The following is a 17,338-nucleotide window of genomic DNA, read 5'->3' on the forward strand; positions in this document are numbered from 1 at the left end:
GTGCCTTTTATATTGTTGTCTATTAAGAATAGACTACAGGGCTGGTGCCACGGCTCAATAGGCTAAGCCTCCGCCTGCGGCGCTGGCACACCGGGTTCTAGTCCCAGTCGGGGCGCCGGATTCTGTCCCGGTTGCCCCTCTTCCAGGCCAGCTCTCTGCTGTGGCCCGGGAGTACAGTGGAGGATGGCCCAAGTGCTTGGGCCCTGCACCCCATGGGAGACCAGGATAAGCACCTGGCTCCTGGCTTCGGATCAGCGCAATGCAACTGCCGCAGCGCGCTGGCCGCGGAGGCCATTGGAGGGTGAACCAACGGCAAAGGAAGACCTTTCTCTCTGTCTCTCTCTCTCACTGTCCACTCTGCCTGTCAAAAAAAAAAAAAATAGACTACAGATTACTCAAGGAAAGATCCCTCTTCTAAGCCTGCACAATAATAAATAAGTATATTATTTTTATAGTAATATACATTTGAATACACAATAATATAATGTTTGTATTACTATATATGGCTTATCTATAGGGCTTCTATATACAAGACTCATATTTGATGCATAATGTATATCAAATATAATAGTATATTATATAGGATTTCCTACATAACAGATACACAACATGTGTATAGTGTTAGTGAGATGAAGAACCTTATTGTTCACAGGTATTCACAAACAAAAATATTAGATTTTTTCTCATTGTTAAACATAGGGAAAATGGCATGATGTATTATACATTATAGATCCATTTTTAATATTTTATAATAGATTTTACTCAATTCATTCAACCAAAAAGGTCAATATGTGGAGGAGGCAATAGTCTATTTACCAGCCCACACCTCCCCACTTGTTCACCATGTGCTTTAGTAGGTGACCATCGTGGCCTGCCTCTTTGACATGAGATTGGTATGCAAGATGGGTGACCACTCTCCACTCAAGAATCACTACACAAGTTTTATTTAACTCAAATCATAATGATCATAATCCTTCACTGGTATTTATTTTTTTAGTTGGAAATTAAAAGAACAGTCCCTTTTCCAGTCTGAGGAGATACTAAGAGGTAAGCTTGTAAAACAGTCAAAGGACCTGTCTATATGGACAAAACCATTTGGGATAAAATAAGAGGTCCCCAACAATGCTCAGGGACAGGCCCAGTACTATTAGTTCCTCTGTTCTCAGCTACATAATGGAGCTACACTGAGCCAGAAACTCTGCAGATTTTGCCTAAGCCAGTTCACAGTGTGTTTTGATTACGTGACAAAGTGAACTCCATGATACCTGAGACTGAGTTCCAGTCTCTTAAGCAAGTGTTGGATAACACAGCCTACAAAGACTCCTCATTTGTGTTCCATGGCATAGTAATGATTTAGTGGTCCAAATCTCATTGTAAGTTGTTGTATTAAAAAAAAAAAAAAGCTGAGATCACCTCATTCTGAACTTGAACAATAAGAATCTTGATCATGGGGCCAGCATAGCCAGTTAAGCCACCATCCGCAGTGCCAGTATCCCATATGGGCACTGGTTCCAGTCCTGGATGCTCCACCTCAGATCCAGCTCCTAGCTAATGTACCTAGAAAAGCAGTGGAGGATAGCCCAAGAAGCTCCTGGCTCCTGGCTTCAGCCTGGCCCAGCCCAGATGGTTGCAGCCATTTGGAATTGAAGACCTCTCTCTTTCTCTCTCTCTCTTTCTCTCTCTCTCTCTCTGTAACTCTGTCTTTAAAATAAAATAAATCTTAAAAAAAAAAGGAACGTTGATCTTGTACCTTTCAGTTCTTCCACAAGGGTTAAACTACCATCCACATTGCCTGCAGGATACTCCCTGACGTAGATGTTCAGTTGATCATCTTCACTTCCACTGTTATATAAAAAGAATTGCAAGCACTGAAATCCTCTTTTTGGGTACAGTGTTCTACTTTCCAGCCTTGCTGTGGCCCCCACATTTACAGAGCTACTGTCGAAATGCATGAAGAAACCAGAACCTGTTCAGAGGGTAAAAGCAGAATTGAGAGAAAATAGATACTGGGTACAGCAATGTGTGTTTGTAATGGCAGTGGGAAATTCTTTACATGAAGTATAATTAGCATCAAGATATAAATCACAAGGTAGAAAGTTCAGAAGCCTAAGCTACATGTCTGGCACTTGGAAAAGCTAGCTGGTTGACATAATGGAATAAAACTGAACATCTCCATCATTCAGAAATTGTTTACTTACAGTAGTTGGAGTTTTCAGGTGCATGCTGATTTTTGCTTACCTTGATTTCTATGAGCTGTAAAGATAGAGCAAGCTTAAGCATCAATTGCTATTTAAAAAAAAAATCCAGGAGTGAGCCTTTGGCACAGTGGTTAACATGCCAGTTGGAATGCAATTGGAGTGACTGAATTCAGTTCCTACTTCCAGTCCTGATGCCAGCCTACCACCAATACAGATCCTGGAAGGCAGCAGATGATGGTTCAAGAAGTTGAGTCTCTGCTACCATGTAGAACTACGTTGAGTTCCTGCCCCCGAGCTCCAGACCCAGCCCAGCCCCCCAGCCATTACAGGCACTGGGGCAGTGAACTGGTGGATAGGAACTCTCTCTTCTCCATTTGTCTCTGTTTCTCTCTTTCTGCCTGTCTCTGTGTCTCTCTGCCTCTTAAATAAATCCAGTGTGAGACTTCAGGTTGTGCCTAAACAGCAGACAAAAAAGGAGACTCTGCAAGGAACAGTTTTCAAATTTTCTCAATCCTGGTCCAGTTCCCAGTTGAAATAGCTCCCACTTGCAAATGCTAAAGAGTATTCATCTCCCTCCATAAGTATGAAAACAGAATTGGATATTAATTAAGAAGGAGGGTGTGAAACTTTTTTAGGTGTAGTTTTGTACACTGTAATTAAAGGTGAAGTTGTAAGTATTTCTAGGGAAGTAAACATCCTTTGTGAGGGCAGGAGAAAAAGCTCAGCCAGAAAACTAGGGCATTTGCTGCCATGCCCATTGCTGAACATTTTTTATTTTTATTTATTTGAAAGGCAGAGAGACAGAGATAGACAAGCAGAGAGATCATCCATAAGTTGGTTCACCCTCCAAATGCCTGCAACAGCTGGGGCAGGGCCAGGCCAAACCCAGGAACCCAAAACTCAATTCAGGTCTCCCACTTGGGTAGCAGGAACTCAAGTACTTGAGCCGTCACATGCTGCCTCCCAAGAAGCACAGTAGCAAGAAGCTAGAAGTGGAAGTGGAGCCAATGCTTGAACCCAGTCACTGATATGGGATGTGGGAGTTCCAAACAGCATCTTAATGTATCAAATTTTTTAAACAATTTCTAAGTTGTTTTTGCATTAAACTACCAAAAAGAAAAGTAACTCAATTTTCAGTAGATATTGGAAGACTAGCATTATGGTGCAGCAGGTTAAGCTACTGCATGCTACTCTGCCATCCCATGTCAGAGGGCTGGCTCAAGTCCTGGCTGGTTTGCTTCCAATCCTGCTTCTTCCTAATGTGCCTGGGAAGGTAGCAGATGATAGCCCAAGTACTTGCCCCTGCCACCCACTTGGGAGACCAGAATGGAGTTCCTGGCTCCTATTTCCTTTTAAGATTTATTTGTTTGAAAGGCAGAGTTACCGAAAGGCAGAGGCAGAGAGAGGGAGAGGTCTTCCATCTGCTGGTTCACTCCCCAGATGGCTGCAACAGTCAGAACTGAGCCGATCTGAAGCCAGGAACCAGGAGCTTGTTCCGGGTCTCCCATGTGAATACAGGGGATCAAGGCCTTGGGCCATCTTCTACTGCTTTCCCAGGCCATAGCAGAGAGCTGGATTGAAAATGGAACAGTCGGGACTTGAACCCGCACCCATATGGGATGCCCGCATTGCAGGTGGCAGCTTCACCTGCTATGCCACAGGGCCGGCCCCTCCTGGTTTCTTTTTGGCCCAGCCCTGGCCATTGTGGCCATTTGGGGAGTGAACTGGTGAATGAAAGATCTTTCCCTCCCTCTCTCTGTGTTACTCTCCTTTTCAAAATAATAATAATAAAAAAGTACAGCAACAACCAGGTAAAGTCCACATTTTAATATTAAAATTATATTCATTAGATTGGGAATAACTAGAGTTGGTAATTTCAAAGGTTCTTCCCAGTTCTTTGCTTCCTTTATCTGGAAACTCAAACTTTTAAAACACCTCTAAAGGAAGGCAGAACTAGCAATTCTGACCTGAGTTCTTTATTCTTCAAATTTCTTTATTTGATTTTAAATATTTTTTTATTTTCCACCTTAAGCAGGTGCTATGATTTCAATAGATTCCCCTAAAGTTCCCGTATTGGAAACTAAACCTCCAAATTCATATGCTAATGGTATTGGGAGGTGGGGCCTTTGGGAGGTGATTAGGATTAGATGAAGTCTCTACCCTTCAAATAAAAGAAAACAATTTAAAAATTTTAATGAAAATAAAATGTTTATAAACAGAAAGACTAATAAAAATGCATGTGCATTGAAACATGAAAATGAAAGCACATTTTAATTATCAAAGACCTCAACCCCCAACTGGATCACTTGAACTATCAAGCCTTATATACATGCCGTCAGAAATGAGGAAATAAAATAAAATCTGGTACTTGTAGCCAAAGGACTACTTAATTCAAGACAAAATTAAAATGAGAAAAAGTATTCATCTGAAGAAAATTAAATAAACTGTGCTTCCTACCTTCAGAACATGTAATCACAGTCAACTATAATTCTGACACTGAATAATACAGTCTAGAGCTGTCCATTGGGAGGACATAGTATTCTGTAAGCTACTAGAAAACACTGCTACCCATGAGCTAAAAGTCCTTCCAGGAGGTACTGTCCTCTCATGCTGTGGTCAAGAACTGACAGAGGCATCACAGATCCCTGCTCTGACATGCAGAAAGAAACAAACTGAGAAAGTAAAAGCAAAGAAATTAACTATGTTCTTTTAAGGCACAAGACCTACCTATTCCCTAGGAGCAATCTAATGGGTGATCGGAAATAATTCTGGTAGAAATTAGAGATAAAACCCCCATCTTTCATAATGAGAGGAAAGGCTCGAAGCACTAAATGAGAAATCTAGAATTAAATCACTCCTGTTACCTTCACACTGGCCCATGTTGGAATGATCGGTCTCCGGACCCCCAGAAGCCCGAGAAACGCGTTGCCAGTCAGCAGCATCTCCTGAACCTTGGATCATGCCACACACATTTTCCAGTTCAAAGTTGCATGAGTCCATAAAACTCAGGGAAGAAGCTACAAAAGGCAGAAAACAATTATTGATACTCATACAACATTATCTGCATGATACCAGTGAGTGTGTCACAGGAGTAATAGGACAAGCCAGGATGGTGCTAAAGGTGATGATAGCTTCAACACCCCTCCTTGTTTGCAAAGGCTAACCTAGGGATGAGTAACTGTGGATCTGAATAAACTGCCCACCCCCAGTCTATTTTTAATTAATTGTCTATTTCTGTAAGTCTGCACTCCCCTAGTTATCTTTTTTTTTTTTTTTTTTTTTTTTTTTTTTTTTTTTTTTTTACAGGCAGAGTGGACAGTGAGAGGGAGAAACAGAGAGAAAGGTCTTCCTTTTTCCATTGGTTCACCCCGCAACGGCCACTGCGGCCGGCGCACCACGCTGATCCGAAGGCAGGAACCAGGTGCTTCCTCCTGGTCTGCCATGCGGGTGCAGGGCCGGAGCACTTGGGCCATCCTCCACTGCCTTCCCGGGGCACAGCAGAGAGCTGGACTAGAAAAGGAGCAACCAGGACAGATTCTGGCGCCCCAACTGGGACTAGAACCCGGGGTACCGGCACCCCAGGCGGAGAATTAGCCTATTGAGCCACGCCGGCCATTCCCTAGTTATCTAAATTATTAAGCCACAATCCAGATTATTTGATCCCATTTATATTAAACTATAGATCACATTTTAGCTGAAAAGAGGTTTGGGTAACAAGTTGGTGTAAATTTGCATTAGTAACAACTTTGAAAACCTGCCTGGGGCATATTCTTACAAGGCTTAAGTTGTTTTTAGATCGCAAAGCCAGACCTTGTGAGAAGAAAGGTAAACTTCCAACTTGCAGTTGGAATCTAGGTGCTATTCTAACTCAGTTTTTTTTTTTTTTTCTGGATATTAAACTTCTATAATCTCAGAAAACCCCAAATGGCACAGATCATCATTTTTCCTACATAGTGGAGGAAAATCAAAGTCATTTCAAAGAACCTGTCACATACTGCAGTTATACAATCGATTCAGCTTTAAGAGATCATAGTCGCTGAAGTCCATTCGTTGGCCAATCACATCCTCAAAGTCTGAGATCCTTGTTACAATGGTTGGCTCTGTTCCATTCTGGAATGCAGTTTTACTGTAGTGCATTACTGAAGTGTAATCATAGGGGACATTCAGAGAATCTGATACTTCGTCATCATAGATGTTAAAATTGTGTTCTCTGCCTACATAATACATTAAAAAATCCAATTACTTCATGTACACAAAATTCAATTTCTCTTATTCAAAATGCTGTTTACTTAGAAATGGAGACTATAATAAGCTAGAGCAACCTTTGCTATAACTGATCCACTGTATTTCAAATGTTTTGTATATTTGTATCTTAGAATATAATACCCAAACTTAGAATTGCAATGCCAGCAGTCATATTGAACACATTTAAGGTTCCATTACAGCCCAAAGTTCATACATTAGCATTTGGTCTAAGGCTCTAAGAACTGCTAACACGAAGGAGAAATCTAAAAATGTGATTGAGGGGCAGGCATTTGGCCTAGTGGTTAAGACTGGCATCCCATATCTGAGTACCTAGGTTGGAGTCCTGGCTTCACTCCCAATTCCAGCTTTTTTTTTAAGATTTATTTTTTTATTAATTTGAAAGGCAGCAGTACAGAAAGAGGAGGCAGAGAGAGAGAGAGAGAGAGAGAGAGAGAGAGAGAGAGAATCCTCCATCCACTGGTTCACTCCCCAAATGCCCACAAGGGCCAGGGTTGGGCCAGGCCCAGAGCTTCTTCCAGGTCTCCCACATGGATGCAGGGGCCTAAGCACTTCTGCTGCTTTCCCAGGTGCGTCAGCAGGGAGCTGGATCAGAAGTGGAGCAGCTGGGTCTCGAATTGGCACTCATATGGGATGTCAGCATTGCAGGCGAAGGCTTAACCTGCTACTCCACAACGCTGCTCCCCCACCCCCTTGTTCCAGATTCTTGGTGAAGCACACCCTCTGAGGCAACAGTGATAGCTCATGTAATTGGGCTCCTGCCACACCCCTAGGATACTGAGTTGAGTCCCCAGGGCCTGTCTTCAGAGCCACTGCAGACATCTGGGGAATGAACCAGCAGAGATCTCTTTCTCTCTTTCTGTGTGTTTGTGTCCTTCTCTCTCTCTCTCTCTCTCTCTCTCTCTCTCTCTCCCCATCTTTCTCTCTGCCTCTTAATTCACAGAAATACATTTCTAAAAAGTGCAGTTGAGAATAGTCAGGTTCACTGGCCAGAGATGATAGAAGATTGGGGGCATCCACAGCTAATAGAGATTAAAGTCAGAGGATGCTGGGAGGGTAGTGAGATGGGACCTGGTAATGACCACATAGAGTAGGAGGCATTGGAAAGGACTGACATAATCAGGGCTTTTATGGTTATTGGAGTGGGTGTACTTAAAGCATGGTGACTGTTGTATGATAACGTATTGTATATTTCTAAGCTGGTGAGTGAGTAGATTTTAAATATCATCACAAAAAATGGTAAGTAAGGTGCTGTATATATGTTAACTAGCTTGTTTTAATAATTTCATAGTATGTACTTATTTCAAGACATTATATTATATCCTATAAATATATGCAATTATGATTTATTAATTTAAAATAACTATTTTTTAAAATAAAAATGAATTCATTTAGAGAAGATACCAGAATTCTTAGCACCCTACCAATGGGCAACCTGAGAAGGGTCAACATTGTGAACACCGTGAGATGGATCTGATCTCCAAATCATACATATTATCAAATGTGGACCTAAGTTTCTACCGAAAATAAGACTGTGGGAATCCTAAAGAATGAGGTTGTGGATGAAAGCCAAACACTTCTTTTGCTCTAGAAATCTGTTAGCTTGCTGCTATACAGCAGTATAAATGTAAGTTGAATTTCCTTAACCTAGGGTTTCCCAAGCTAAATTGACCACAGATTCCTGGTCACCCATGAACATGCCTTGGGACAGCACACCACAGGACATGCTCTGGGAAACCAAAAATCAGTTTCTAAGATCATATGCAGTTCAAAAGTATGGTACTAGAGTTCTGGGAAGCTAGTATCCCAAGAACTTTAAGGCACTTCAACTCATTGAATTAGAGCTAAATGAAGTGGGACATTGAAACATCTGAACTTATCAAGCATTAACAGGTGGCCCAAATGGCAGAAGAGAATTCACAATTAGAAACTCAGTCTTCAAAAATGTAAAAAAACCATGTATAGACCTGGCCTGGTCCAGACCTAGCTGTTGTGGGCATCTAGGGATTGAAGAAGCAGATAGAAGCTCTTTCTTTGTCATGTCTCTGTCTCTTTGCTTTTCAATATGAATGCCTTAGCATTCATATCTCAAGAAAAAAAAAACAAAAATATACTTGTTAATGTTATCACTATTGAGCAATTCACCAAAAAATATATTGCTTATCTTGAGTTAATCCCATCACTTATATTTAATATTTTTTATAAAATTTAATCACTCAGTAAAAACTATCACAAAACAAGTATTTGATTATTCTCGATATCCTTAATTTTAATTTTTATCCCTAATCATAATTTTTCAAATATACATTATGAATATAAGAAAACAAGAGAAATGTACCTGACAGAATTCTGTCCCAAATTATGCTGACATAGTCATCCCGATCAGAACGGGATTGCTCGTGCCAGAATCCCAGCGCATGGAGAAACTCGTGCTGAACTGTAGCTATTCGGTCACAGTTGGCCCCAATGGAAAGTTCTTGCCTCCCAACATGCCTATTTCCTACATAGGACCAGCAGCTTTTAAGAGCATTTACAGGAGAAGGGGGAGAGTTGTTAGAACGATGTGCATTGAGGTCTTAGAGCAGAATCCCCACTGCCCAGTCCACTTGGTCACCCAACTAAATCCTTTCCTCAAGTGGACACTGCGTTTCTCTCATAACCTGGGTGAGCGAAGAATACCTCACAGACCAGATAACCTTTGGAGAACTTTTACTAACACCAAATATGTGTAGGAGCAAGTCATCCCCCAGTCAGCATAGCCCTGTTTTTTCCTGGAAATTTCAAAGGCTTTGAAATCAGCCTTGGTATGTCTCTCCCCATCCACAGGTGTCTTACAGGGAAGCCACCACTCGGAGTCGCTGAGCTTCAGTCAAATGGCTTGTTACGTTCTTAACTCAAGTAATAAGAGCAATAATTTATTTAACAGCTAAAATAAATTTAGATATATGTGCACAATAAACATACATGTGTACATATGTATTTTACTTGAAGGGGGAAATAAAGACCATGTAAATTTCAAGCAGCCTGAAACTCACCAGGTTGGGTTTATAATCCCACTCACCTTGTCTTCATCTTGGTAACGTGGTTGCATATATGATAATATTCTTTTTTCTTTTTTTGAGATAACCTATTTGTAATTTATATTATTCTCAAAGACTTAAAGTCTCCACTAAATAAAGAGTTCAAATAAAAAATAAAAAGATCATAGTCCAGTAGGAAAATAGGCAAGGGTTATAAACAGTAATCAAATGAAAAGATGTTCAATTTCACTTATACAAAGTTTAAAATAGCAACAAAATATTAAAACTATTGTGATATAATTTCTCTCAATTTGTTTGACAAATTTAAAACAAAGTTTAACAAAACACTGTATTTGCAGCAAAACTGATATACACAGACTTAAAATATTTTTTGTATGGCTAGAAAAACCATATTCACTGTCTTTCACTCTCCAGAAAACAAGAGGAAGTCCCCAGCCCATCCTAAAGGTCAAGGTCTTGGACAATTGCTGTGATATAATACCCCTTAGCACCCTCAGGAGACAAGCTCATCAACTTACCCGCTGCCCTTAATCACTGATATATAGTTAGCTTCTCCAGACCAAGGCTTGAAGTCAATGCATGTTTTTAGACGGTAGCGTTCAAATGCATTAAGGATCACTCCCTTAGCATTTATATCTAAAGGAAAAAAACAAAAAATACCCTTGTTAAAGTTATCACTATGGAGCATCTCACCATGTAATATGTTGCGTGAGTTAGTCTCATCACAAATATTTAATATTTTATTTTTATAAAATTTAGTAACAGTAAAAATTAAATATTGTGTAACAAGTATTTGACTATTCTTGATATCCCTAATCTCATTCCCTATTCCTCTCGAGCCTATTAGTGATATATACCTAAAAATAAACATTTTTAGGAATGTTTAGGAGTTTCCACTTTTTAATTTAAAAATTCATTTATTTGAAAGGCAGACAGAGTTAGAGAGAGAGAGAAAGGGAGAGAGAGAGAGATCTTCTATATGCTGGTTTACTCCCAAATGGCTGCAATAGCTGGAGCTGGGCAGATCAGAAGCCAGGAGCCTCTTCTGGGTCTCCCACGTGAGTGCAGGAGTCTACATTTTTGGGCCATCCACCACTGCTTTCCCAGGTGCATTAGCAGGGAGCTGGATCAGAAGTGGAGCAGCCAGGACTCAAACCAGTACCCATATGGGATGCCCACAAACCCGTGCCCATAAGGGATGCTGGTGCAGGCAGCTGTTTAACCTGCTACAGCACAGAGCTGGCAAGGGAGTTTCCGCACCTCAGGGAATATACAGATAATATCACAGGCAATCAAAATATAGTCACCATCACGTGCTTCATCCGAGAGGCTGCAATACATACTTAGAACCCTACAGCATGGCTTTTAATCTGAGAACTTTGAGATGGGAGGGTCATGAGTACCCTGAGATAGTACGTAAAATACATCTCTATCTGTACACCTGCAAACACAAAGTGCATTTTCCAGGGATCATTTTGATGAGATTCACAAGTAAGTTCAGGGCTCCAAATAGGGTTAAGAGCAATTGCTTTGGAGACAAATGTGAAGCCATGGGGTAGATGGATGTGGGCCTCAAAGAAGGCAGGGTTATGAAAACAACAACAACGACATGCAGGAAAAGAATCTCCAGGGGTGATGGAGAGGAAGAGGTGCATGTGGAAGAATCATCACAAATAGTGATGGTGCTGGTGAGATGAGGCAGGGCTGCCTGCCAGGAGCTGGCAGATGGTAGGACACAGCGGGAAGTGCTTTGGAGCCAGGCACACCTGAGTCCTGCCCCAAGCTCCCCACTTCCTTTGGTCCTATAATCTTTGCCAGTTTTATTAACCTTTAGAGCTCTGGTGTTATCATCAGTTTAGTGAGGACATAAATCCCCCTTTCAGGGGTAGTATGAGGGAAAAAAGAGTAAGGAAGGTAAAGCCCCAAGGAAGTTGAGCACCTGTTGAGCACTAGCACCTGTTTACTCAAACCACCTTCTTCTTGATCTCCTGCAATCAAGCAACAAATCTAACACCTGTTTCCTAAATCTTTTTTTTTTAATTTTTTTAGCGATTTATTTATTTATTTGAAACTCAGAGTTACACAGAGAGAGGAGAGGCAGAGAGAGACAGAGAGACAGAGAGAGAGAGAGAGAGAGAGAGAGATATCTTCCATCCAATGGTTCACTCCCCAATTGGCCGCAACGGCTGGAGATGCACCAATCCGAAGCCAGGGGCCAGGAGCTTCTTCCAGGTCTCCCACATGGGTGCAGGGGCCCAAGGACTTGGGCCATCTTCTACTGCTTTCCCAGGCCATAGCAGAGAGCTGCATCAGAAGTGGAGCAGCCGGGTCTCGAACTGGCACCGATATGGGATGCCAGCACTTCAGGCCAGGGTATTAACCTGCTGTGCCACAGCGCCAGCCCCCTAAATCTCCTTTAGATTTATCCACTTTCTTCTATCTCCACTGAGAGTCTTCATTCCAAACTTTTCATTTCTTCTTTGATTTTCCCCAATAGTTTCCTAACAGGTCTCTCTACTTTTTTTTTTTTTTTTTTTTACTCCATCAATTACATGTCTTCTATACTGCAACTAGTGTGATTATTCTAAATGCAATTATAGGGGCTGATATCGTGGCACAGCAAGTTAAACCACTGCCTATGATACTGGCATCTCATATCAGAGTGTCAGTTCATGTCCAGATTGCTGCTCTGCTTCTGATGCAGCTCCCTGCTAATGCACTTGGGAAAGCAGCAAAAGATGATCCAACTCCTTGGGTCTCTGCACCTACTTGGGAGACCAGGATGGAGTTCCAGGCTCCTGGCTTTGGCTTGGCCCAGCCATTTGGAGAGTGAACCAGTAGATAGAAAATTAATCAGCCTCTCTCTCTCTCTCTCTCTTCTTTTCCTCCTCCTTCTCCTCCTTCTCTTCCTCCTTCTCCTCCTCCCCCCTGCCTTTCATATAAATAAAATAATTTTTTAAAAAAATGCAATTATATTGGGGCCAGCACTGTGGCATAGTAGGTAAAGCTGCTACCTGTGGCCCCAGAATCCCATAAGGGCACTGGTTTGTGCTCCAGCTGCTCCACTTTTGATCTAGTTCCCTGCTGAGGCACCTGGGAAAGCAGTAGAAGATGGCCTAAGTGCTTGGGCCCCCAAGCCCATGTGGGAGACCTGGAAGAAGCTCCTGGCTCCTGGCTTCAAATCAGCCCAGCTCTGGCCATTGTGGCCATTTGGGAAGTGAACCAGAGGATGGATTCCCTCTGTTTCTTTCTCTCCATCTCTCTCTCTCTCTCTCTCTCTCTCTCTCTGTAACTCTGCCTTTCAAATAAATAATCTTTTAAAATGCAATTATAACAATCTGACTCCCACAACAAAACATTTGGTCATTCTACCATCAGTACACATTCCAAGTTCCTTACTATGGGAAGGTCATTCTCAATCTGGGTCACACCAACCTGTTCATTTCAGTAGCTCCTACTCCCAATCAAAATCCAAAGTAAGGTCTCCTTTCTCCATATTCCATAAGCCTAGCACACCCTTCCCTTGCTCAGACTGTACTAAACCTTATGGTGCCTTTATGCCAGTTAGAAAGATACACTCCATCTGGGCAGACACAGCAAGTGCTGGCTGGCCGGAGGGATGAACAGTGCTTTCAAATGCCTATTAGTGAACAGAACACAAACCGCAGTCCACTTGCCCCACCTTGTAGGCACCTATGTACATGGGTACAACTTGCATCATCTCCATGGCAGCCCCACCGCATGGTGTCACCTGCTCCTGAATGCCTATGCCTTTACATCCAGGTTGAGACAAATATCCCTCCAGCGTGCTCCTCTAGCTTTTTGAACATACCATGAATCATGATATTTTTCCATGTTATTTTAATACATGTTCAGTTTCACTTAATGTCCTCTGGAATGCATAATGTTTTCCCCCCAACAAGTGTTTCCCAAAGATCAATTCTCAAACTGATGCTAGTCAGTGATTTCATTGTCACCAGTCACTAAATAAAATGACAATCATGTTTAGAGTTACCCATTACAATGAAATTTTTTCTATAGAAAAACATAGCTTTAGATTAGATTCTTTGGACTTTTGAGAAATTTAATACTAAACTTATAACATTATTTTATTAATTGATGGTAAAACGGAGGAAGTTCTTGTTGTCATTTAATAAAATAAACAAAAAATAAATCTTGGCTTAATAAAATCAAATGTTGGTAAAACAATACCAGTCCCTAAACTTAGTTCTTGATTAACTATTTTGGATATTTTAAAATCATAAGTAAAATCTGAACAAATAGTAAACACTGCTTTAAAATAAAAAGTAACTCCTTAAACTATATCCCTTTTGTCTAGCATAGAGTAGAATCTACATAAATGTTGGTTGAATTAATCACTGTGTTGGTCAAAATGCAGCAAATATTTCAAACACAATCATTAAGGTTCTTTTCATTTTTCATTTTGTTTACTTTTTAAATGAATCTGCAGATCCACAAAAAGGAAAAAAACCTTAAATTTCATACAATCCTTCCCTTAAAAACCACTGTACTCATATGCTGTCAGGAACATCCACTAGTTATAGATACTTCAAGGTGCATACTAACCCAAGCTGTCTTCTAGAACATATGGAATGGTGTGAGGCCATCTATACATTTCTCCAATGATGGAATTTCTGTCTTGTGCCTGTTAAATAAATGTTGAAGAGGGCTAGTTAAATGAATTAGGCAAAAACATACAAAATAATCAATAGTTAATCTAGAAATAAATGGGGTTTAAAGCTCACCCAGTTCAGTCAAAACAAATTTTGTATTTTATCGTAATCTAACAAAGTTTCTAGGGAGAAATCACTAATTTCATTAATTTAGTTGATAAAACTGGAGAAGGAATCATGTAAAAAATGATTATTGAAAACTGAACTATCAATATTTATAGACTCATAGGTTAGAGTTTCCTACACTAGAGATTAAAAATATATGAGAAGGAGGTGATAGCAAAGAATCAAAAAATCTATAATTCATAATATTAGAAAAAGTCACCTATGAGCTAGGTCAATTTTCCAAATTTTCAGAAGATCTTAAATGCTCTAGAAAATGAATATTTCATTACTGTATCTGTCCCATCAACAAACTAAATACTATTCTATAGAATAGGGATCCCTTGGTAATATAGCTACCAAGATCTCTACCATCATGGAGCTTATATCTAGAGCAGGAGACAAAGAATGTGTAAAAAAGTGAAAAAACCCAAGGTGAATTTAAAAGTTGCAGAGAAAATAGAAAAAAAGGATGAGGGGAAGAGTAAAGGGACGTGGAGCAGAGAAGTGGTCAGCACTGGCCTCCCTGCAGGGATGACATTCAAGATGCAATGGGAACCACAGGAAGGAGTTCGGATGGAAAGGGGCCTTGTGGTGGGAATGTGCTTGGAATGTTGTGTGTGTTGGGCCCAGGAGCCTAACTCATTAGTTAGGAGAGAAAATGTATGAGAGGAAAGAAGAGCAGAGATGAAGGAGAGGGAGGCAGGAGTTAAGGGCTAGGGTTATGTGTGGAATTCCTCTGACTGTGATGGGAGCTGTAGAAGGGTTTCAAGCTAGGAAGTGAAATGGTATTACTGACTATTGAAAAGATGACTTTGCTGTGGAGGGTAGGGACAGGTATAGGTTAGAAATGATTAAAGAAGAGCAATGTTTAAAATAGAAAAGACAAATTAGGAGACTATTAGAAAAACCCAGGCAAGAGAGGATGGAGCTTGAATTAGGCTAACAGAATGGTTGGAGATGTAGGGTATATAGTGTGTTGGAGACACAAATAACAGAACTTGCTGATGGGCTGGACAGGGAGTGAGGAAAGGGAAGACGTGAATGGGACTCATTTTATTTTTTCCCATGGGGTGGGGGTGAGGAAGGAACATAGAACTTACAAAGGTGAGAAGGGAGAGAGGAGGAAGGCTTTGTCGGACAAGTCAGGATACACTCCATCAGAGGATATCTTAGGTCTGCCATCTTGTAGACATTGAAATGGCGCTAGCAAGCTGACAGCCGGGTAGATTGCTCTGGCGCTCAGAAGAAGGACAGGACCAGAGTTATGCTTCTGGAGTCAGTGGCATAGAGATGGCATTTAAAGCCCTAGCCAAGGTGAGATTGAGAGAAAGAGTACACAGATCAAAGAACATGATCAAGGGGCTGGCATTGTGGCATAGTGAGTAAAGTCAGCATGCCACATGGGCACTGGTTCAGGTCCTGGCTTCTCCACTTCCAATCCAGTTTCCTGCTATCCTGCCTGGGAAAGCAGTGGAAGATGGTCCAAGTCCTTGGGCCCCTGCCACCCATGTGGGAGACCTGGAAGAAACTCCTGGCTCCTGGTTTCAAACCGCCCACCTCCAGCCTTTACGGCCATTCGGGGAGTAAACCAGTGGATGGAAGATCCCTCTGTCTGTCTCTCTCTTTTTTCCCCAAAGAAACCTTTTATTTAATGAGTACAAATTTCATAAGTACTGTGGGGAGCAGCCCGGACTGGACTGAGTTACTGGAATTAAGACTTATTCTATGCATCTGCTCTCCCACAATATGGCGCTGGGAGAGAAGAAAACAGCTTCTACACAGCTGCCTCCAGTTCAGCCAATAAACTGTAGGACTTGCTCCTGATTGGAGGAGAGCAGCGTACTCGGCGTGTGGGCAGCCGAGTTGGGATTGGCGGAGGAGGACTATAAAGGAGGAGAGAGACGGCATGCACCAGGAACATCTAAGAGGAACATCTAAGGGGAACACCTGTGCAGCCCCCCAGAGAGCCGGCCGGCGGTGTGCCGCTCCCCTGCGGAAGTGGGGAATGTGGCCAGGGGGAACTGCCCTTCCACGGAGGTGGAAGGGATAGTAGCCAACCCGGGAAGAACCAGCAGCAAACCCGGGGAGGGCCGAGCAGACGAAAGAACAGAGCAGGGTCCTGTGTCGTTCCTCCACGAAGAGGGGGAGCGACAAAGTACAACTTTAGGAATATAGTGATTCTGTCTCTCTTTTTCTCTCTGTCTCTCCTCTTTCTCTGTAAATCTGACTTTCAAATAAATAAATAAATCTTTTTAAAAAAATAAAATAACATGGTCAAGACTCAGCCTCCAATCCCACAGCTGTTTCTTGCAGGGAAGCTCCTGGTGAGATTTGGGGTGATATAATTGTGCTTCAGGTGTGGCGATGTAAGGGACTCAGGTGTGTATCTGTGGGACAGTACAATTTTACAAAAACAGGCTATTTGATTATTGTTAGATAAAGAGTGTATAAATATTTAAACTATTTTTAATGTGTAGTTCTTTTTAAAAATGTTTATTTTAAAGGCAGAGAGAGAAAGAGAGAGAGAGAGAGAGGTTCTATGTGCTAACTCACTCCCCATATGCCCACAATAGCCAGGGCTGGCCAGGCCAAGACAGGAGCCTAGAATTTCATCAGGATCTCCCACATGGGTCGCAGGAACCCAAGTACTTGGATCATCATCTAATGCCTCCCAGAATGCATTAGCAAGAAGCTGGATAAGAAATGGGGGAGCTGGGACTGACGCTGGCACTCAAATATGGAATGCAGCTGTCTCAGGTGGACAGCTTAATCCACTGTGCCAAAGTACCTTCCCCAAAGGTGCATTTATTTTTAAATTAAGTGGTTCTTGTCAAATTGTCTTCTCTATTTTTTAAGGTTACATACTCTCCCATGTAATAACATAAACACATTCGTAAACAAGCCCCTTTTTCTCTCCATCAGCACCAAAAGTGATAGTAAGTTTTTAGATCTTTTCAATCTGGCGGACAATGAACTATATCACGTCTTTAAAATAGTGTTTAGGAAGGCAAACACTTGTGCCCCTTGTCTCTACACA

General features: G+C 41.6%; 1 protein-coding gene across 7 annotated transcripts in view; it reads right to left on the reverse strand.

Annotated features, from left to right (window-relative positions):
- The window catches only part of MEP1B (meprin A subunit beta), a 37,080-nt gene that overhangs the window by 11,599 nt on the left and 8,143 nt on the right, over positions 1–17,338 (reverse strand). For 3 of the 7 annotated variants that reach the window (XM_070050346.1, XM_070050347.1, XM_070050344.1), the window contains 7 exons: positions 14,090–14,168; positions 10,021–10,138; positions 9,523–9,588; positions 8,800–8,978; positions 6,194–6,412; positions 5,063–5,215; positions 1,751–1,966 (listed from right to left, as the gene is read on the reverse strand). In XM_070050346.1, the coding sequence (XP_069906447.1) occupies positions 1,751–1,966; positions 5,063–5,215; positions 6,194–6,412; positions 8,800–8,978; positions 9,523–9,588; positions 10,021–10,138; positions 14,090–14,138 (1,000 nt within the window). In that variant the 5' untranslated portion in view covers positions 14,139–14,168. Of the gene's footprint in view, positions 1–1,750; positions 1,967–5,062; positions 5,216–6,193; positions 6,413–8,799; positions 8,979–9,522; positions 9,589–10,020; positions 10,139–14,089; positions 14,169–15,401; positions 15,534–17,338 lie in introns of those variants that run through there. The other 4 variants (XM_070050349.1, XM_070050345.1, XM_070050348.1 and 1 more) reach the window with 3 other exon arrangements.

The sequence above is a fragment of the Oryctolagus cuniculus genome, chromosome 10 (genome assembly GCF_964237555.1).
Source record: "Oryctolagus cuniculus chromosome 10, mOryCun1.1, whole genome shotgun sequence".
NCBI lineage: Eukaryota > Metazoa > Chordata > Mammalia > Lagomorpha > Leporidae > Oryctolagus > Oryctolagus cuniculus.